This window comes from Leucoraja erinacea, chromosome 18, assembly GCF_028641065.1.
Source record: "Leucoraja erinacea ecotype New England chromosome 18, Leri_hhj_1, whole genome shotgun sequence".
Taxonomy (NCBI): Eukaryota; Metazoa; Chordata; class Chondrichthyes; order Rajiformes; family Rajidae; genus Leucoraja; species Leucoraja erinaceus.
Window position 1 is genome coordinate 27,887,465 of NC_073394.1, and position 23,736 is coordinate 27,911,200.

At 42.8% G+C, this 23,736-nt stretch overlaps 1 protein-coding gene across 1 annotated transcript in view; it reads right to left on the minus strand.

The window, feature by feature from the left end:
• Positions 1–23,736, minus strand: part of trpm5 (transient receptor potential cation channel, subfamily M, member 5) — a 63,594-nt gene that overhangs the window by 26,056 nt on the left and 13,802 nt on the right. The window contains exons 3-14 of the mRNA XM_055649697.1: positions 20,357–20,531; positions 17,981–18,161; positions 16,950–17,116; positions 15,185–15,356; positions 12,483–12,547; positions 11,122–11,307; positions 10,154–10,256; positions 9,922–10,040; positions 7,121–7,489; positions 4,557–4,697; positions 2,147–2,270; positions 971–1,116 (exon numbers count right to left, since the gene is read on the minus strand). Of these exons, the coding sequence (XP_055505672.1) occupies positions 971–1,116; positions 2,147–2,270; positions 4,557–4,697; positions 7,121–7,489; positions 9,922–10,040; positions 10,154–10,256; positions 11,122–11,307; positions 12,483–12,547; positions 15,185–15,356; positions 16,950–17,116; positions 17,981–18,161; positions 20,357–20,531 (1,948 nt within the window). The remainder of the gene's footprint in view (positions 1–970; positions 1,117–2,146; positions 2,271–4,556; positions 4,698–7,120; positions 7,490–9,921; positions 10,041–10,153; positions 10,257–11,121; positions 11,308–12,482; positions 12,548–15,184; positions 15,357–16,949; positions 17,117–17,980; positions 18,162–20,356; positions 20,532–23,736) is intronic.

Sequence of the window (23,736 nt, forward strand, 5' to 3'; positions counted from 1 at the left end):
GAACCTATCAATCTCTGCTTTACATGTTAAGATATCTTGCACCCAAACATCCTGATGCTTTTGCAGAACGCAAGCACACAACATGCAGCTGCACATTCACAAACTAAATTGGATAGCTTCTGGAAGCAAATGCAGAGATCACACTGTGTGGTTAACCAGTTTTATTGGCAGATGGGTGGTAAAGGCGAGAGATGAAAAGAGACAAAAGGGTGTCAGATAAGGAGATAAGAGGGGTGTAATGTGAAGCCAGTGGAAGGGACATGGGGGGGAGATAGAGGAAGCTTAGGATCGTGCGAGAATTGGGGTGCACCTGAGTGGGGCACAGGGAATAGAGAGGGAAAAAAATAGTGGGGTGGGGAAATAAAGGATGATATACCATGGCTCAGAGACAGTTGTTGAAAATGTCCTGAGCTTGGAGAAAACATGTTTTATAGGGGGAGGGGTTGATGGCTCAAATCAATCACCACAAAATCAGAAAACCAGCCCAACACAATGTGCCGAGGTACAGTGAAAAGCTTTTTGTTGCATGCTATCAAGTCAGCAGAAAGACTACACGTGATTACAATTGAGCCGTCCACAATGTATAGATGCATGATAAAGGGAATAACGTTTGGTGCAAGATAAAGTCCAGTAAAGTCTGATTAAAGATAGTCTGAGGGTCTTCAACGAGGTAGATGGTAGACTGGGACCACTCTCTAGTTGGTGATAGGATGGTTCAGTTGCCTAATAACAGCTGGGAAGAAGCTGTCCCTGAATCTGGAGGTGTGTGTTTTCACTTGTTGTGCCTCTTGCCAGATGGGAGAGAGAAAAGGGGGTGAACAGGGTGAGACTGGTCCTTGATTATGCTGTTGGCCTTGCCGAGGCAGTGTGAAATGTAGATGGAGTCAATGGAAGGGAGGTTTGTTTGCGTGATGGGCTGGGCTGCGTCCACGAGATATAAGATACATTTTGAAACGTCTCAAACTGATACCTGAACTCCATCGTGTGCAACGAAAGATTTGGCGTCTGCTTCTGTAGCTAACTGCAGGCAGGTGGTCTTGCCCCAGTATTTGGTCTCACGGATCAGCAAGTTAAATGCTCTGTCTTCACTGTTCGCATAACACTCGCTAAACAGGTCTGGAAGAAGAGAAAACAACATACCACTTCAGAACGCCACAATATAAGCAAACAGCCAACTCACTGGCATGATTTAACAAAAGGTGGAAATTCCTCCTGCACTGTATGCTTTAAATGTACGATGGAAACATAGAGACATAGAAAATTGGTGCAGGAGTAGGCCATTTGGCCCTTGGAACCAGCGCCGCCATTCAATATGATCATCCAAAATCAGTACCCCAAATCCCTTGATTCCTTTAGCCCTAAGAGATACAGTGTATATCTAATTCCTGTGAATTGGCCTCCACTGTCTTCTGTGGCAGGGAATTCCACTGATTCACAACTCTCCAAGTGAAAACGTTTTTTCCTCATCTCAGTCCTAAATGGCCTACACCTTAGTCTTAAACTGTGACTCCCGTTCCTGGCTCCCCCACCATGGGGAACATTTTTCCTGCATCTAGACTGTCCAATCCCTTCAGAATTTTATATGTTTCTATTAGATAACCTCTCATCCTTCTAAATTCAAGTGAATATTTCCAGTTGATACTGATGTCAGTCCCGCCATCCCAGGAATTAACCTGGTGAACCTATGCTGCACCGATATAAGCATTGAACTCCATTCCCAGATCTGGATTCTATTGAATGCACCCTTGGAAGAGAGCTCAATGCGTGAATGTTGCTCTATGTTTTAAAATGCGATTAATTTAATTTAATTTAATTTCTGCCTGAGAGACAAGGTTTGAGATTTTTAGAAATGCACGGTTGCGCAGCGGTATAGTTGCTGCCTCACAGCGCCAGTAACTCGGGTTCAATCCTGACTACCGGTGCTGTCTGTACGGAATTTGTACGTTCTTCCCATGACCTGCGTGGGTTTTCTCCGAGAGCTCCGTTTTTCTCTCCAGACGTGTATGTTTGTAGGTTGATTGGCTTTGGGGGAAAATTGTGAATTGTTCCTGATGGTGTTAGTGTAAGGGGATCGCTGGTCGGCGCGGACTCGGTGGGGTGAAGGGTGAGTTTGCGCACTGTATCTCTAAACAAAACTAAACCGTACTTATTGCCAATTGATCATATTTCGCCCTCTTCATGCTCCGAGCGGTCTCGGTGTCCGACTCCAGCCGAGCCATTTCTTTTAAAATCTTGCATGCTGCCAGAGCTGCGGGCACGGCTTCTGGACCCTGGAGGATGGGCGGGAACAGGAATCAGTCATTTGTGTGACTGTCAAACACAGATTGATTCTGTCATTTCAAAGATCATCTCATTAAACATAGGCGCAGATTAAACCAGAAATGCAACATGCTAATACAGACGCAAGTCACTTTCAACATACATTTAGGTAGCAAAACACACAAAGTGCTTGTGTAACTCAGCGGGTCAGGCAGCATCTCTGGGGAAAATAGGTAACATTTCAGGTAGGGATCCTTCTTCAAACCGACACTTGATTTTTAGGAAGTGCCCTGACCTAAAACGTGCAATGGTGTGCAATTCCGTGATTGCCCCATTACAGGAAAGATGTGGAGGCTTTTGGATGGGAACATGGAAATACAGGGATTGGAGGGTATGGATCATGTATGACAGATGACATTAGTTTAACTTTAGTTTAGTTTATCGTGTTCAGCACAAACATTGTGGGCTGAAGGGCCCGCCCCTGTCCTGTACTATGGTCTATGGTTTTATGGTCTATGAAACATCACCTATCCATGTTCCCCAAAGATGCTGCATGACCCACATAGCAAACCCACCATAGCACTCTGTGATTTTTTTTTTGCTCAGCATCTGCAGTTCCTGTGTCTACTCTTTACATTTAGGTGGCATTTAAATCTTCGCGAGCAAGGAGGAAATCCGTTAGGAAGATCAAAAAGCCATTTGGGATTGGGAAAACGATTTGGAAAGTGTTCCTACAGATTTAAGAGAGAAATGTGGCACTAACTAACATTTCCCTTTGTTTCTACACTGAGTGGTTGTCCCATCGAGGGGGTGGGGTCTAGAACCAGGGGGCATGGTTTCAGAATAAGAGGAACGGGACAAGGGCCACATTGAAATTTTCTGCCCTAAATGTTTGAAGCGTGAACAGTGAATATATTCAAGACTGGTATAAAAAGATTTTGGTCTAAAGAGTTACTCTGGGAGTAATGAGAAGCTGGCGGGAAAGTTGAGTAAAGGCCAAGATCACATTATTGGATGGCGGAGCAAGATCAATGGGCTGCTTGACCTAATCCTGCTCCCATTTTCAAGAATATTTTGCTCTAACCAAAAATGTTGACCAACACACGATGAGGATTAAACCACTATGTGATGCAAGAAGATTTAGTTAACATTTGAATCAGTTTATGTTAAAATGCCTTGCACCAAACATCCAATGTTTCTGCAGAACACAAGTACGCAGCATGCAACTACACATTTATTTTCTCACACGGTGGACTAAATTGGATAGCCTCTGAAAGCAAATACTTTGATCACCATGCATGGTTAACCAGTACTTGTTCAATGAAATGCAAAGAGTTTTGCACTGTCTGCCAAATATAATGATTTCTTCAAGTAGAAAGTGCTTCTGATGTTTTTACTTTGGCTGTGCACATCATCAGAAGGCGAATTATCATTGCTAACTTAAACTACTTTGTTGGTGACTGGGAGCTCAGTAAAATTGTCTGGTGGGAAGAATTTGGAAATTGGGATCCAAGACTGGGCTACCATGGCCTCCTCTGACAAATGGCGTTTCACATATTTCCTTGACAGTGGGGTTGAACCAGTGAAGTGTTGAACGCCAAGAAATTCATTCTATCGGTCTTGTTGCCTGGTGAATATTGCTGTCGTCAAATGGAAAACAATTGGTGCTAATTTGAAAGGCAGAGTTGGTTTGAACCATTAGAGTTTACTGGCAAATAGGGGGACTCAAAACTGTATACCTAACAATGCCAAAGGATTGAATTACTCTCTGACAAATTCACACAATAAGTCACCATGAAATGCTGACAACAGAAAGCACAGTTTCTAACTAAGATGTCAACGTACTTGCAACCAGTCCAGCATTCTATAAAATAATTAAATAAATGGGGCAGCATGGAGGCTCAGCGGTAGAATTGTTAAATACAGGTGTCAGAGGTTATGGGGAGACGGCAGGAGAATGGGGTTAGGAGGGAGAGATAGATCAGCCATGATTGAATGACGGGGTAGATTTGATGGGCCGAATGGCCTAATTTTGCTCTTATCGCTTATGATTTTATGATTTCAGTATCTGTCTTACAGCATCAGAGACCCCAGTTCGATCCCGAATATGGGTGCTGTCTGTGGGAAGTTTGTACGTTCACCTCATGACCTGCGTGGGTTTTCTACAGGTGCTCTGGTCGGCATAGACTAGGTTGGTGTATCATTAAATTCAACTAAATTTGTAAAGTAATAATATTAACAATCCTTCCCTGAACGCAACGATGTGAAGATCTAGGTTCCTCTGTAAAGGTACTCACCATTTCCCAGAAATAGTTGGCCATCTCCTGTCGGTTCTGTAGTACAGCCCACAAGAAGAGGTCCCGCCAGGGATTTTCAAAGGTTTGGCTTAGGGCAGGCATTGTGAAAGGTCTTTGACCACGTAACTTGCTGTTTAGTTCCTGAAAGAATCATTTACATTAGAACATCTAAACAAGATAACTGCCAGTTCAACGGAGGTTAAACTACCTTTGTAGACTGTGTAGGAAGGAACTGCAGATGCTGGTTTACACCGAAAATAGACAGGCTGCCTGTCCCACTGAGGATACTCTCCTACTCCCATTTTCTGTATTTACCAAAACATAATTGGTGTTTTAATTCTTTTTTATTAATAAATTTTATTGAGCCATCAAAAAATGGGTACAGATTATGTTGCCCCAAGCATATCCAAGCTCATTTTTTTCCAAATGTACATATCAAAACCGAATATTATACAAACAATATGGACGGGCATGTTAATAAAAACATTAAAATAAATAAATAAATGGGGGGGGAGAAAATAATAAAAATAAAATAAGTGAAGTGCAGAAGGTAACTACAGTACATAGGGAGCAGTTCAGTACAATAATTCTTTGTGAAGACTCTTGTTTCTAACTCTCTTGTCCTATCCCTTACTCACAATGTCATTAAAATGGATGGTTTAGAGTGTAGATAGGTTTGTGTTATGTGTCAGTATTCTTCTGTGCAAGAAATGTGATAAATGGTTGCCAGATTTTATTAAATTGGTTGACTCTATCCTGTAGGACATATCTTATTCTTTCTAAATGTAATGTACTGGTCAAGTCATGAAGCCACATTCTGGAATTGGGAGCTGTTGTTTTTTTCCATGACATGAGCAGTAGTTTCTTTGCCGTAATGAGACAGTAGGAGAGGAATTGTCGTTGAGCAGTTGTGAGTTGTCTTGAAGTATCAGATACCCCAAAGATGATTAATAACGGCTCTGGGTTTAATGGGATGTTAAGAATGTTTGAGATATTCTTAAATACATCAGACCAGAAAGAGGTGATACAAAATTATGAAAAAGAGTAGCATCCAAGGAGTGATTCTATATGGATAATACTATATCCATTCCTCTGGCTTCACATTTCATGCCTCCCCTCTCCATAATCTCACTATCTTCTGCCTTAGTTGTCCAATCATCTGCTAATCAATAATCAATATAGATCAATATCTCCTGCATCTATCCATCACTTGCCAGGCTTAGTCCTGCCCCCACCTCTCTTCTAGCCTTCTCCCTCCCTACTACAAACAGTCTGAATAAGGATCTCGATCCTAAACGTCACTTATCCATGTTCGCTAGAGATGCTGCCTGATCCGCTGAGTTAGTCCAGCACTTTTTTCTAAACCAGCATTTGCAGTTCCTTATGCCTTTCTTTGGAAATCACATTTATTATCATAAATAAATTTTATTGCAACATTTAACTGATCGCAATTACATTTGACATTGAGATTAATAGATTACAAACTGCACGGTGTTCGAGCTGTGGAAAACGGTGCAGATTTAGTTCAACTGAATATAATTTTATTAGACAATATAGTTTATTGGACAATAAAATGAATCAAGGAATGTGTAGTTTGTGCCAAAAAGTGGCAGAGGTAAAGGATAAGCCGTGGGCATTTTTGAGGAAATGAAAGGCCTAGTGCTTTTGTTTATTGTGTTCATACTTGCGGAATCTTGAGGTGAGCAGTCAGTGTATTAAGCCTCAAATTTTGGGGGGTATTTATAGTGGAAGTGGATTTTTGAAAGGTCAGGGAGTAAAAGGTTATGGGGAACTAGAACAAAACAGAAAGTGATGCCTGGGTAGTTCAGCCATGATCATAATGAATGGCACGGCAGATTTGAGTGGCTGAATTGCCTTTCACCTCTCCTGTTTGCTTACATTCTTGGCATTTGCAACTGTATACATTTTAGACTTTACTTTAGATTTAGAGGTACAGCATGGAAACAGGCAACTTTGTCCCACCGAGCAACAATCACCTGGACAGCAGGGTACAGTGGCAGAGAGGTAGTCTACAGATGCCGTCTGAACGGAGTTTGTACATTCTCCCCGAGACCTGTGTGGGTTTTTACCGAGTGCTCCAGTTTCCTCCAACACCCCAAAGGTGAACCGGTTTGTAGGCTAATTGGCTTGGTTAAATTGTAAATTGTCCCTCGAGTGTAGGATAGTGTTAGTGTGTGGGGATCGTTGATTGGCGTAGACTCGGTGGGCCGAAGGGCTTATTTCTGTGCTGCATCTCTAAACTATCTCTGAACTAAACATCCCATACACTAATAGTTTCCTACACACTAGGGAGAATTTTACAAATTTTCTGAACCCAATTAACCTACAAACCTGTACGTCTTTGAAGTGTGGGAGGAAACCGGAGCACCCAGAGAAAACCCACGGGTTCATAGGGAGAACGTACAGACGTAGAAAGATGGCACCTGTATCTGTAACGCAGCAACTCTAATACTGCACCACTGTGCCACCCCACATTTGAAAAATGAAGTTATTTTCTTTTACAGTAATTATTTTTTACAGTTCAGTTATTTGTTTGTACTTACTGCTATTGACTTTTTAACACCAGTGTGCTTGCGAGAGGAGTTGGATTCCTGGAAAATTCCCTTGCAGGCATCGTGCAGGAAATCTTTCAGCACCTTGGACACTTCACACAGGGTGAACTTAGGTTTATTTTCTGGGAAGTCCCGATGCGAAGGAGTGTTAATGCCTGTTATAGTGAGCCTGTGCTCCTCAAGCTTTCTCAGCAAGAGCTCGTAGAGAAGGCACTTCTGTGAGATGGAACGATAGAGTTCTTGGAGCCGGCCATAAGTGAGGAAGTCATACATGTTCATCCCATTATCAATGAAGAGCCGAACAAACTGTGGTTTGTCATTCACCAAAGCATCCATCATTACATCTTCCAGGTCACAGGACTGCAGAGAAGAGCAGGTTATTGTATCACTGTGCAACTCCTTGATATGAATAATAACAAAATAATTAAACAAATTCTTCTCTTTCTGTTACCCATCTTAGCTTGCCCCAAAGAGCTTTATAACTATTGTAGTAAATTTATAATGCCTATAATGCTTAACATTGCACATAAAAGCTAGATTAATAATGTGGTGATCACCAGATAAACTGCATCAGCAATAATGTTTTTGGAAGACCATTGCGAGCTCCAGGATTGACAACTTTTGCCAATAAAGTACTTTTCAGCTGTTTGGACTCCACAGCAGTTAAACATTTCAGATCAAAACTAGTGCAGTCAATGTTTTATTTTAAAAGACAGCAGATATTGGTAATAAGCCTTCTGGTGCAGCACTAGTTATCTCCAGTTGCGGAGGGATTTGATGGCAATGTAAAGAGATTATAATGGGATTCGTGTAGATGGGAGCTTGATGGGCAATGGAGACTCTGTGAGCTGAAGGGTCTGTTTCCGTGCTGTTGGACTTTTTGACTCTTATCGTTTTAATGCCATTTTTGCACCATTATCCCAATTGCTCCTACCTCCCACCCTGTAACAGACCTTACTCTTTGTTCATTCCTCCCATCCTTAGTCTATATTTGTTTCATTCTTCCACCCTGATGAAACACCAATATCCAGCATTCAGCCTGCAGCTCTCTGGGTGGATATTATCTGACCTACCAAGTATTGCCAGAATCTTATGGTGACTATTTTGCTTCATCTTGACAAATTTACTGGTTCTTCTTTCCCAGAGTATGGTAATCTTGTGGAGCCATAGGACAGCTGATATCAATTTAAGATGTTTCAACTGAAGTCCATAAGTGGTGATTTTCTCTAGTGTAGATCTTCCAGATGGGTCCAAATGACAAGGTGAGGAATTCTGAAAGAATTGGGGTCCGTCTCCTCCGCCGCCGCCGTTGCGGTAACTCACCTACGCGGCCTTCTCCGAGGAGATCTGCTCCTCCAGCTCATCGAAACTCATGGTGCCCACCGTGATGAACACCGACTCCATTCCTCGCTCCCCCTTGGCCCAGCGGCGGCAACGAGCAGGGAGGGGATGGGCCAAACAGCGGGCGGTGGGAAAGGAGACGAGTGACGGCTGAGCCGGAGTGGGCAGAGGAAAGGAGGGAGAGTCGGGTTGCAGGGTGGCCGAGCAGTTTCCATGGAGAGACACACACACACACACACACACACACACACACACACACACACACACACACACACACACACGTCATCAGCTGGATCTAAACCACAGCTAACAATGAATGACCTGTTGAGGAAGGGACTGCCGATGCTGCTTTTTATGGATGGAGGGAGTGACTGAGGTTAGGGGAATGGAGAGGGAGGGAGAGGTGAGGGAGGGGAGGAGGAGAGGGGAAAGATCCTGGGGAGGTGAGGAGAGTGGGTGGGTGGATTGAGGGAGGGGAAGGGGTAGGGAGGGAGAGAGGGGAAGGGGAGGTGATGAGAGTGGGGGAGATGGGGGAATAGAGTGAGCGGAGTGGGGGAGTTAGCAGGTGGGGAATACAGGGAGAGGGCAGTGGGGAAGGTCAGGAGGGTTAGTGGCAGAGATAGGGGGAGGTGAGGAGTGGGGGATCGAGGGATAGGAGGGCTAGGGAGGGGTTCTGGAGGGAGGGAGGGTGTGACTGAGTGTAGGGGAAAGGGGAGGGAGAGGTGAGGGAGGGATTGAGGAGGGGAGGAGGAGAGGGGAAAGAAGAGGGAAGGTGAGGGAGTGCTGGGGGATGAGGGGAAATGAGCCGTGCCTGCGCAGTTGGGGGCTATGCGTGAGTGGTTGGGGGATGGGTTGCATTGGGGGAACGGGTGAGTGGTGGAATATTGCAATAAGGAACGGGCTGCGTTGGGGAACCAGGCCTCCTGTGTGACAGGGACCCAATGGGTCCCACTTAGTCTAGTCTCTTATAAAACTTCTTTCCCTCACATGAATCCTCTTGTTTTTCATACCTCTACCATGGGAAAATGACTATTGTCAGGAACATTACGACGTGGGCAGGAAATTCAAGTGCAACAAATAGGTTAGCTAAACTGGCATGGCAATGGCATGCTAATGCTGAAAAAGGGTCTCAACCCGAAACGTCACCCAGAGATGCTGCCTGTCCCGCTGAGTTACTCCAGTTTTTTGTGTCTACCTTTGGTTTAAACCAGCATCTGCAGTTCCTTCTTACACAAATGGCATGCTAATATTTGTTTTGGTCATAGTCGCACATGTTGAATCTTCCAATCTCGCCCAAGGTGTGTGTAGAGGAGAGAAGGTCAATGGCGAAAGATATGCCCAAAAGTCGGTAATAATTTTAATATTGATCTCATTCTATTACCAACACTAAGGAGGAAATCCAGCTGCTATTTCCTACTTGATAAATTCTAAATTAGATCAATGAAATGTACCTTCCACTCCACATCACCATTGAAGATCTCACTCTTGGCAATATCTACCCTGTTCCAGGCAACAGCGAGTTTCAGTTCATCCAGGTACTCCTGTGCTTCATTGGTTTGACTTTTGCAGGCTGTGAGGAAAAGGAAGAAAAGAGTATGAAACGCCATTCCAGACGTGATGCCTAGCATTGGTTCTCCACATCAATGCCAAAATGTAACCAAAATAAATGGGAAACCTCCCTACCTTTGACAAGGGCTTTCAGGATAATGGTATCCAACTCCTCCGAGTTCTCCTGCTCAGAGTTATGCACTGTTAAGATATGTTCTTTGGCCATAATATTTTGAATCTAAAAAAGAAAAGTTGCTGCCAATTTTGTTTTTGATTAAGGTGCCAAAAATAATTAAATCCTGCAAGTCAAGGTTTATAGAGGTCACATCAAAGGTTTATGTAGACCACATCACTCCAAAGACATACAGGTATGTAGGTAAATTGGCTTGATAAATGTAAAAATTGTCCTTAGTGTGTGTAGGACAGTGTTAATGTGCGGGGATCGCTGGTCGGCGCGGACTCGGTGGGCCGAAGGGCCTGTTTCTACGCTGGATCTCTAAACTAAACTAAAAATCATGGTTGATCGATATTTACTGAAATTGAGCCACCTACAAAACACTTAATTGTTGAGTTGCTACTAAATTCTTCTTTCAGATACAAAACAGAATAATCCATGAATATCAGGTAATGCATAAAGCTGATGTAAAGTAAAATAAGTAATATTTGTGTCTGTGGAAAATTTAAACGTTTTGGTGCTCTGTATTGCCATCTCCAGAAGAAGAGCCAATATATAATAATACATATGATAAAAGATATGAATGCAAAAGTGTGATGAAAGCACAAGGCATTTTAAGTACATAGACAATGGTAGCACGAACGATTAGGAAAGTCAAAAAGGTGGTTACAAGGACAGAATCATGACAATTAAATGATCAAGAAACATAACAAAATGCCAGGATAGGGTTAAGGTCACTAATGGAATTATGTTATAAACTCAACAGGTTATGATTGGAAAATGGACTAAAATAACAAGCGAGATCGTAAAAGTGACAGAAGGGAGAAGATAATTTATAAATTAATCAAAATATATGAGGATAAACCCCTTGGTCCAGAAAATTGTATCAGTGTAAATTATAAGCTTATGAGTGTGTTATTGTTTTTACCAGTTTGGTCCATATGAGAATATTTTCTTTGGTGAAGGTTTCTCTGGGGAATTTTTCGTTAAGCTGCTCTTCCACAGTTTCAGGAACCACGGGTCCATGCATCAATGAAGCAATGATATCAGCAATGCCCCCTGATCCAGCCAAGATTAACCATGGGACAGAATTCTCTATCCCCTGGTGCACTTTCTGTAACATAAATGAGAGCATCCTTGTCAACCCATTGTTGGTGTGTTAACAACATTCAGGAATGTCCACCTTTAACTACTGCTGGGACGAGGAACCAGCAAAAAGGTCCTGTGCCACCAAAAATATCAGAGAATATTAATCCAATTTTTCCTGTTTGCATTACCTATCTGTATCAGTTCTTCCATGTTTCATACTTTTCATTATTCCCTTACAATGTAGAATTGAGTCTCTGCTTGTTCTCATAGTCCCATTTCACCAATGTTTCGCTGTAAACAACTATGTTCTCTCGCACATACCCATTACCTCCCCTTGAATGTGGATGATCAGTCATGATCACAGTGAATGATGGTGCTGGCTTGAAGGGCCAAATGGCTTACTCTTGCACCTATTGTCTATTGATGCTCTTCTATCCATCTACCCTTGTTGTTAACCTTTGATAGCCAATTAACCTGCAAGCCAACACGTTTTTGGTATGTGGGAGGAAACTGGTGCACCTAGGGGGAACACAAGCAGTCACAAGGAGAACGTGCAAACTCCACACAGACAGCATCTAATCCAGGTTGAGGGAACTGTGCGCTGGTGCTGACCTGAAAACAAAAACAAACACACACACACACCTCTCAACAGGAGTAGCATCAACCTTTTCAATCTCAGATGCATATGCATGTGTACATCTCTATTCTTCACACGTGGGTGAAATGGTGATGCAATGGGAGAATTGCTGCCTTTCAGCGCTAGAGATCCAGGTTCGATCCTGACTACGGGAGCTTGTCTGTCCAGTTTGTACGTTCTCCCAGTGACCTGCGTGGGTTTTCTCTGGGATCTCCTTTTCCTCCCGCACTCTTAAGACGTACAGATTTGTAGGTTAATTGGCCTGTTAGTTGTAAAATTGACCCTAGTCTGTGTGGGATAGTACAAGTGTGGGGATCGGTGCAGACTCGGTGGGCCAAAGGGCTTCTTTCCGCACAGTATTTGTAAACTAAACTAAAAAAAACAATGAAGCCTCCTGTTTTATGCACTATTTCCTCATCCAGACATCAACCTGAGGGGCAATTAGGTTTCCACATGATTCAATATAATGAATTCCTCAGGAATGGATAGAGAAAATGTATTTTTAAATAATTTCTCCTTGCAGATTAATTTTATTTTGTCCAGTCAAGAAAGACGGCTGTTACCTGCAATATTTCTGGGTGGCCATGTACAAGAAAGCAAAGCACAGGAATTTCAATGCTGCCAGTACCTGCAAAAGATAAAAGCAGAATTAAAGCATACTACAATTTGGAAAGTTATGTTTCTAATGACAAGGACACCAGTTGGACTTGTAAAACATGATTCAGGAATAGTGGCTTCCAGGTAAGAATATCTGCTCCATTCTATTCAATGGTTGGTGAAACTGGACAACTTGGCTATTTATTTTAGATCTAGGTTGACATCGTTTTCAAAGTTCTGTAACAATTTGAAGGTTTGCTACTATTTATTTTGTATTGCAAAAGGTGGGTGTATAGGAAACAACTTAGGAATGTTGACTAAGTTGTCCTTTCTCCCTGCTTCTGGAGACTAGGAAAGGCAATTTGGTATGTTTTAAATTTACATCATGTGGAAGAGAGCACACACGACAATGTGTCTCCCATTTAGTTGACAAAGTGAGACCGCAAGGGTGGCTTGTAGTGGGAACAAAATATCTTTCAATTTGTTAAATTGATGAGTAGAACTTGATACTGGAATAGTTTTCAGACAGAGTTTGATTTTCAACTTCAATCCGTGTTCTAAAACCAGCATTGCAAGATGGACACTCCTTATGAACCAGGGTGATACATCGAGACAAACACCAACCGCTGTCAACTAGGTGAAAATGCCCTGGGATCATGAGGGTCTGTTTTCCCTCAGCACCACACAGGAGTGGCAAAATGAACCAAGGTTAGACACCGAATGATGGAGTAACTCGTCAGTTCAGGCAGCATCTCTGGAGTAAATGGATAGGTGATGTTTCGGGTTGGGACACCTTCTTCAGACCAAAGTTAGACTGAACCCACAAACTGCTCATTCATACAAGGGTACCACCATTAAATTATGGGTAACACATGAAAAGTTAAATGGTTCCTGTAATGTGCAGCAGATATATAACACCATGTTTCATGCTGTGAAAATGAAAAATATCCCACTGAAGAGCAAGAGCCCGAAAATGTATCATTCTGAAATATCTCCCTTCGGTGTATGAAAATGTATGGTGAACTAAATCTGCAGACAACAGTACTTTGTCATTGAGATAAATAAGGGAGTGTTTCATTTCTCATAGATCCTTACCACATAGATGGAGTCTATTTGGGCCATTGAATCTACAGCTGCTCTGAAACCAGTCCCTCAATCTCGTCCCTCCTGCTTTTCTCGCTACAAATTATTTCTTCTCACATGCCATTCAACTATTCCTGACTCTCCCACTAGCCAGCTATACAAGGGGAAATGACTAATGGTCTATTAACCCACTGTCCAGTATGTATTTGGAATTTGGGAGAAAATCAAACATTCAAGGCAACCCATGCAATCACAGGATGATAAACTCCACACACAATAATGGGGCCGTTTTAGAAATGGAAAATGTCCACGTATTTATTGAAAACAAACCCGAGGAAAAAGAAAATTAACATCATAAGTCTTGGCCAGGGTTGGAGGTGGTATTTTAAAATCTATTCCTCTCGTTTGGCCTGTGAACCTAAAATAACTGGCAGGACAAATAAACAAAAATGTTCCCATGTTTTAACACTGTTCAACTATCTTGGTCAAAATGACAATGGATTTGTGGGGACTATACAGACCTCGAACTTTAGACTTTAGAGACACCATGTGGAAACACGCCCTTCGGCCCACCAAGTCTGTGCTGACCAGCAATCACCCCTTACCCAAGTACTGTCCTATACACTAGGGACAACTAACAATTTACAGAAGGCAATTAACCTGCAAACCTGCATGTCTTCGGAGGAAACCAGAACTGGAGAAAACTCACATGGTCACAGGGAGAAGGTACAAACTGCATACAGACAGCACCCGTACAGACAGGATCGAAACCAGGTCTCGGGCATTATAAGGCAGCAACTCTATCAATGTGCCACTGTGCTGCCCTACCTGCTGTTACAAGCTGGGCTGTGCAAGTACTTTCACTTACTATTATAGCCTTCTATGGGAACTGTTCATCAACCTGTGGTCATGATTTGAGTATAAGAGCAAGGAGGTTCTACTGCAGTTGTACAGGGTCTTAGTGAGACCACACCTGGAGTATTGCGTACAGTTTTGGTCTCCTAATCTGAGGAAAGACATTCTTGCCATAGAGGGAGTGCAGAGAAGGTTCACCAGACTGATTCCTGGGATGTCGCGACTTTCATATGAAGAAAGACTGGATAGACTCGGCTTGTACTCGCTAGAATTTAGAAGATTGAGGGGGGGGGATCTTATAGAAACTTACAAAATTCTTAAGGGGTTGGACAGGCTAGATGCAGGAAGATTGTTCCCGATGTTGGGGAAGTCCAGAACAAGGGGTCACAGTTTAAGGATAAGGGGGACATCTTTTAGGACTGAGATGAGGAAAACATTTTTCACAGAGAGAGTGGTGAATCTCCGGAATTCTCTGCCACAGAAGGTAGTTGAGGTGACAGTTTATTGGCTATCTTTAAGAGGGAGTTAGATGTGGCCCTTGTGGCTAAATGGATCAGGGGGTATGGAGAGAAGGCAGGTACAGGATACTGAGTTGGATGATCAGCCATGATCATATTGAATGGCGGTGCAGGCTCAAAGGGCCGAATGGCCTACTCCTGCACCTATTTTCTATGTTTCTATGTTTCTACGATGGAGATCCCACTCTCAGCCATGTTCTTCTGGCGCTTACCTGCGTAGCCTGTCCGCTGTTCTGAAATGTGCTTCAGCAGTTTCAGCCAAAGCTTAGTGGTGCCATTGGGAGTCTTTTCATCCACCAGTATGAAGTGGGAGTGGTTGTTGTCCAAGGAGTAGAGAGGACCTTGTGCTGTGTCATCAACCCGGTAGACAGCTGGACTGTGCTCCTAATTAAAGACGTATACAAAGTAATTATAGAGGAAATCCGAGGGAAAAGCAGGCCAAATAAACAAAGGTAGTGCCTGTTGCAGTTGCATTTTTTGTCCCTCATGGCTCAGTTGGCAACACTTTTACCTTTGTGTCTGAAGATTATCACACACGCACACATTTTCCATTGCCTGAGAGTATCCTCATCAATATATAATCCTGCACCAACATACTGAACCCTACTATTTTTTCTGGAGGTTTTTGCTATGAACAAATTAGATACGTTCTTCTATACACCACTTCAAAAAGGCGGTGTAAAACTGGTGGTGTATAAATGTATAACGGTTAGAACTGTTATGGCATGTCCTAAGGTACTGCAATGTTTCCTTTCAATATAAACATTTAGTTTTTGGTTTAGTTGAGTTTAGAGACACAACAGGCCCATCAACCACCGAGTGAGTCCGCGCCGACCAGCGACCCCCGTGCACTAGCACTATCCTACACACAATGGACAATTTACAATATTTACCAAAGCCAATTCACCTACAAATCCATACGACTTTGGAGTGTGGGAGGAAACTGGAGTACCTGGAGAAAACCTATGCGGTCACAGGGAGAGCGTACAAACTCCGTACAAACAGCACCCATAGTCAGGATCGAACCTGGGTCTCCGGTGCTGTAAGACGGCAACTCTACCGCTGCTCCACTGTGCCATCTTTGTTCCGTGTTCCATCTCCCATCTGAGGAAGAGGGAATGTGACCCATTTCCTATGTTATCTCGCATTGAAGAACAGTGATGAAAGGTAACTGTGAGGGAGGATAGGACAACTTCCATCTCCACTTATTGGCTCTGCTCCAAATAACCGAGACTGTAAGCTCACTTGTGGGGGGAGGCTAGGGGAATACATGTGAGGGTGCCTCTTGAAGATCCAGTTGACCGTGTGTTCTAACGTCTTGCTCACATTTATTACCTCATACTGTAATTGGGAAATAAATATTTTTTTCAAACAAAGAGAGGCACCGAGTATTTTTGAATTTTAAGTGAACTTGCAGAAGAACAAATAGCAACGTTTGCCCTGAATGATCTCTGCAAAGTCTGACAAAAAATGCAGTGATTCGACTGCTTGTGACATTGCCAACCCATGTACAATTATGGTCTCACCAGTATGGGCAAACCTTGACCACTCGGCATGTTTGGTCAGTGGCTGAGGGAAGGGGCTTCATGTTATAGCCTGCTCATCAAACCAATCCTAGTTCCCATTTGAGTGAAGTCTTGCAGACCATTCATTTTTCACAGCTTATGTTGACAAACAAGTCAGAGTGCTTTCACTTGGCTGGTTCAAGGCAAATTCTGAGCAATCTCCCAGCACTGGGCACTCATTATTGGTGTGGATGACCCCATTTGTGACAGTCTTGAATTCCATGCTCAAGCACCAAGATAGCAAGGCAGGGACATGGCATGAGTGAACACAAATCAATACCCAGCTCTAAATCACACCTGCCTTCCTGATTCAAACAGAGATGTACAAACATCTTTCACAACTAGAAATGTGTTCATTAAAAACTGAAAGGCCGAGGATAGGGGAAAGAAGGTTTACAATTTGAGAATTAACCTTAACGTCGTCTAAGGCTTCACTGTCAGAAATGATTCCCAATGGCGAGATTCCAATTGCGAAGACTTTGATTTTGGCGGAAGTGCTGGCAAAGGCATGATCACGGACTGCTTCCCCTATGAGTTTGGTGATCCCTGCCCGCAGGCCTCTTGTAATAATCCACGCCCCTGTATGGGAATCATAGGAAATAATTCCATCAATCTTCAAGCAGCAACATTATTTTCATTATTGAAGAACCCACATGCTCACAACTGGAAGGATTTTCACCATTCCTCCCCCCACCGCCCCACCACTTCAATCTCTGTCTACACCCGTGTGACCCCTCATCGTGGGGTTCCCCTCAGAGCAGAGAACTGTCAAACCTTATTGTGCAGAAGCTCATTCAGCCATTTGTATCTATGCTAGCTCTTGTTCAGATTTTCCCCATAAGGCTGTCGATTAGCCCTCTTCACACATGTCCAATTGAAATTTGGAGGTTACACGATCAGATTCTACTCCAATTACACATACAGGTGACTTCCAAGTGTCTTTGGAAGTCCTAGCATGCAACATCTATCATTAAATAACATCATCATGTCAGTCAGTTTGATTAACAAATGGAAGCTGCTCCAAGGGAATTAACATTGTCTTGGTGTCCATGAGTGTGGTCTATAATGATAAAGAGCAAAAACAAAGTGCAGATGCTAAAAATCTGAAATAAGAGCTGGAAATAATCAACATATCTAATAGATGCTGCTTGACCTGTTGAATACATTTTTCCTTCGGACTGCTATCTATGAGGTCACACTTGGGACAATTTAGAACCTTTACCGAAGCCAATTAACCTACAAACCCGTACGTCTTAGGAGTGTGGGAGGAAACCGGAGCACTCAAAGAAAACCCACGCGGTCACAGGGAGAATGTACAAACTCGGTACAGACAGCACCCGTAGTCAGGATCGAACCCACGTCTCTCGGCGCTGTAAGGCAGCAACTCTACCGCTGTGCCACTTATTCCGCCCCTTTTTCCGTGATACATAGGAGTAAATTTACCTGTGCTTTGAGCAGCTTTCACCAGACCTTTCCGAAGAGCATTCTGAAGCCATGGCTTTAACAAAACATTATCCTCTCCTCCAACAATCGATACAACGAGGTTTGGGACGGGCACATTCCACTCCTTGGTCAGCAAGTCAAATATGGCACATGGGGGAGTGTTAGAAGACACCTGCACAAACTGTAATTAAATACTGCTCAGTTAATCGGCAAAAACACGACAGCCAAATCACTTATATTCACACAGTATCTTTAAAGTGGGAAAAGATCACAAAGCAAAGACAGACACAAAGTGCTGGAGTAATTCAGGGCGTCATGCAGCACATCAGGAGAAAATGGATCGGGACCCTTCTTCAGTGATTTATCCCAAAACATGCAGTCAGTTCAAGAATTAGATTGGTTACTTCAAACTTGAACGAGAGGGGCAGACATTAAGAAAGAGAGACTAAATGGAGAAAGGGAGGGAAATCAGTGGTTTGGCTTAGATTACCGAAGGCTTGAGCCAAGAAAAAGAAGAACATCAGGATGTATTTTATTAAAAAGGTACGCAAGAAGATCAATTTTGAAGCTGGAAAAACATATGACAATTAAAGGATCCAGGCCACTAAATCTCATTAGCTTGACCTATATTTTCCACATTTATATATGAGTAGTCATGAGTGTGGTGTTGACCGATTGTGAAATGTTCCTGGGACAGTTACATTTGGCATTAGCCAATACTAGGATCTATTTGAAACCAAGAACCTTAAAAGGATTACACAAAAAAGCTGGAGAAACTCAGGGGGTGCAGCAGCATCTATGGAGCGAAGGAAATAGGCAACGTTTCGGGCCAAAACCCTTCTTCACTCCATAGATGCTGCTGCACCCGCTGAGTTTCTCCAGCTTTTTTGTGTAACTTTCGATTCTCCAGCATCTGCAGTTCCTTCTTAAACACCTTAAAAGGATTGGTTTACCTGTTCAGAGCTGATACATGAAACACAACATACAATGAAATACTATCTTTGCTCATCTCACCACCTCCGGACCACCCTACCAACAACTAGAGAGCAGTCCTGAGCTACTATCTACCTCATTGGTGTCTCTTGGATTATCTTGATTAGACTGTACTGGCTTTATCTTTCACTAAACGTTATTCCATTATCATGTATCTATACACTGCGAATGGCTCGAATGTAATCATGTATTGTCTTTCTGCTCCCTGATTAGCACGCAAACAGTTTTTCACAGTCCCTCGGTAAACAAGATTATAACTGGAAACCTGTGGCAAATGGCCGTATGACAGCTTTATATATTTTCTTATCTCAAACTACGCACTGAAGAAATCTTGTTTGATTGTGAAGCCACATGGGTTATAAACGCTGTATTGCCTTGATGTTGAACTGAATGCTTAGTGCAAGTGGATTACATTCCTCCTTGCACTCTTTAAAAGAATCATTGGCCTGTTAAGGTTAAATTACATGTGTAGGAAGGATCTGTTGATGCGGGTTTACACCAAAGTTAGACAAAAAATGCTGGAGTAACTCAGTGGGTCAGGCAGCATCTCTGAAGAAAAGGAATAGAGACAAACCTTTCTTCAGATTCATTAAATAGTAATCAGTTTAATGGCAAAAATACAGCAGCCAAATCACTTACATTCACATACTATCTTTAACGTGGCAAAAGTCTGAAGAAGGGTCTCGACCCAAAACCTCCCTCTTCCTTTTCTCCAGAGATGCTGCCTGACCCACTGAGTTACTCCAGCAGTTTGTGTCTACCTCTGGGATGCATCAATACTCTGTTAGACAACAGCTCTGTCCAAGACGGCAAGAAATTGCAGAGAACTGTGAATGCAGCCCAGTCCTGCACACAAACCAGCCTTCCTCCTCAACCCTATCGACTCCATCTACAATTCAGACTGCCTCTGGAAATCGGGCAACATAACCAAACACCATTTACACCTTGGTCATTCCTCCCTCTCCCCTCTCTCGTTGGGCACAAGATATATAAGCTTGACAGCACATACCACCACGTTCAGGAACAGCTTCTTCCCTGCTGTGATCAGACTGAACAGACTTCTTATAAGCTAAACGTATAGATCTGATCACCCAACCTGCCTCAATCCGCCCCTTGAACTTTTATTTTATCTGCCCTTTCTCTAGCTTGAACATTATACCCTGCCTGCACTCTGCTAATTTTCACTTTACGCTATCTGCTGTACTTGTGCAATGCATTGATTGTTCTCATGTGGAGTATGATTTGACAGGATAGCAAACAAATAAAGTTTTTTATTGCATCTCGTACAGCTGACAATAGTAACCCAGTGCCAATAGAAGTAATCTGGTGAGATTTTAAAGGTTCACCCAAACGTCAACATTTCAGATTGTTCTTTTTCCATACCTTACCATACTTCTTGCCAAATCCTAAAAACTCAATTTCACCGGTACTACAGATGGATCCCCTTTCAACTGGCTCTTCAACACTGCAATCATTGTAGATGTTCTTTCTTGTTAGTTCCTGTCCTGTGTCAATTTCTTCCAGTCCAGATTGTAGACATTGATTTGCGCTGTCTCCACTGAAAGATACAATGGACCATTACATTAAAGATAGACACAAAATGCTGGAGTAACTCAGCAACTCCCGATAGAAGGAATGGGTGATGTTTCGGGTCGAGACCCTTCCATTACATTGCAGACCATTACATTACATCCTCAGGCACCTACTCCAAGACTACCTACCTCATATGCCTAGGTTAATTCATTTTACATTGTCATTTTAACTCCCATGGCAATGGCTCACACCAGAGAGTATATCAACCACATATATATCTGAGCCTAAATGAAAACATTTTGAAGACTGCTTTTAATTTTCCGCCTGGAGCCTGCAACGTTTTTGATTCTGATCAGATGGATATCTGATATTCACATTGGGCCATCACTCTGTGTAACGCACGTCGAAACAAAAAACGCAGAGAAACCGACCATCTCCTGGGATAGTGCTGTCCACCGACCGCCATGTGGGAAGAAGAGAATAGGTACACCCTCCACTGATGGATCAACCTCTTTGGGTTCCAACTTGGTATCTAACAAACATTAGAGTTAATGTTATTCCGTTTGCATATATTTCAAGTTCTATAAATATCTATAGATGCATCGCAGCTTGGTTTGGGAATGGCTCTGTCCAAGGCCGTAAGGAATTGCATAGAGTTGTGGATGGTGTCCAGTCCTTCTCACAGAGCAGCCTCCCCACTATTGACTCCATCTGTACTTCATGCTGCCTCGGGAAAGCAGCCAACATAATCTTTTCCACTCTTTTGTCATACCCTCTTCTCCCCTCTCTTCTCAGCCGGAAGACACACAAGCTTGAGAGCGCATAACACCAGATTCAGGAACAGCTCCTTTCCCACTATTATCAGCCTAATAACTAAGCCTGGGTGTAGTCCCGTCCTTCCATCATACATCACTGTGGACCGTAGACTTTGTCTCTGTAACTAGTGCTATAACTATAATGCTGTAGCACCATATTCTGCACTCTGGTATTTTTATCTTTGCACCACCTATTGTCCTTGTGTATGGATTGCACTCGTGTTTATTCTATGGTTACAAAGAAGCGCAAAGAAAGTTTTTCACTGTATTTCACTACTGATAGTAAACCTATACAAATCTATACATTCTCAAAAAAACAATGTAGTCATTTATACCCCCCCACCCCAGAGGGTTCTAACAGGTCTCTGTTATCTGTTGCATCCAGGACCATTCTGTTTCCCTTGAGTGGAATGATGTGTTGTTGCGTATTGTAATAACAGTCACTGGAGGAGCCCATGGCCTTGTGTCCTAGTTCTACTTTCTGTATCATCTGTTGTACAGTACTTTCAATAGCCCGAATAAACGACACAATGAATCATGACCCAGTACCAATAGAAGTCATCTGGTGAGATTTAAAAGGTTCACCCAAACATCTACATTTCAGATTGTAGATTTAGGAAATGCTGCACACCCAACCCTTTTGATCAATAATGGACGAAGCCTCCGCAAAGTGCTTGGCATTACTTCTTTATCTTTTCATGATAACCAAAGAGTGTATTGTATCAGTATGTATACATAGTATTAACAGAATCTCAGGGTGCCACTTCCTGCCTGCTTGCGATGGGAATAGTGACTGGTGAATAGGCCCAAATAGTGATGTTGCTTTGTGGCTAAGCAACAACAGGAGGATGTTGGTTTTGGTGAGTATCAGGAGATGATTATCTCTCTGTTAATCTTTGCTCTTCCTGGCGGTCAATGACCATTGGATTTCCCCAGGGGTCAGCGCTAGGACCTCTGTTGTTTATGATAGATCTAAACGACTTGTAGATTGGCTGGTTTGTTACGTTTGCAACCAAAGATTGAGAGGGATATGGGCAAATGCGGGAAGGAGGGGCTAGTGTAGATGGGGCACATTGGTTGGCATGGGAAAGCAGTGCCAAATGGCATGTTTACGTGCTGTATGACTATGACACCAAAATTGATGGCGTTTTGGACAATGAGGAAGGGTGTTAAAGTATATAGCAGGATATAGATCAGCCATATCACCGAACGTGATGCCAAATGAAACTAAATCCTCTCCATGCACATGATCCATATCTCTCCACTCCCCGCATATCCATATGCCTAACCCCTGCTTCGGAAGCTGACTTTCAAATGCGTTTGTGGAATGAGCGTGATCTTACACAAGCAAACACACCCTTATGCACTCATTCACCTGTGTGGTCAGGGAAGTGCACGCGATGCAGCATAATCGCCCCATACTTTAATAATGCCATCATTGTATTATGAACCTATGCATAGGAGATGCAAAAAGAAAACATACCCAAGGATTTGCATTTTGTGGTGTGATTCTGGTAAATTACACAGCTGAGCACTGCCTGGGGAAATAAATTTGCATCCATTTTGTTTGCCCTTTGCTGTCACTTTCCACAATGTTCTGACAATAAAGCCCAGTGGTTTCATAATTTTTCTGGAACCCGTGTTTTGAAAATCCAATTGCATTTACTATGAAATGACCGGAGGAAATGGATTACACTCAAAAAACTGTGGAAGTTGATCATTAGAATTTGCCACCTCGTTTTCACAAAGAAATGTAGCCCAGGAAGTTGGTGCAGAGGGCATTTTGTATTTCTTGTGCAGGCAACTCCTGTCTTATTGGGGCTGGGGGTTGCATTCCTAGAAATGGTCCTTGTTGTGATTTTCCATAAATCAAAGCTGTGTTATCTGTGCCCCCGTTAAGAAATGAGAGTTTAAATTTTTTAAAAAAATGTTTTTACTTGTGTAACTTATTACTGGTCTGTGTGGTGATTTATGAATTCCAGAAGTACAATTTTCCATTGCCTGCAATAATGTGGAGTTGCTTGCAAATATTTTATAATCCTCGTTATAATGGTCCATGGATGGGGGGTGGGGGTTGGTAATGCTGTACGTTATTGCTGATTGTCCACTATAACCAAGTAAGAGATTTCAAAGATGTTCAATCTTCAAAGATGTTTAATATGTTCAAAAAATAAAAAGTTGATTCAAAAGTTATTCAATGTGCAATCTTGCTCTCAATGTCAGCAAGATTAAGAAGCTGATTGTTGACTTCAGAAAGGGAAAACAGAAGATCCATCAATCTGTCTTCATCAATAGGATGGCGGTGGTGAGAGTCAAGGCGACCTGCATTGGCCACCGAACAGTGCAGTGAGGGAGGTCCCACTGCCCTCTCAGTGATGAGGCTCCAGGACTATGACCCAGTTACCCGGGCCATGA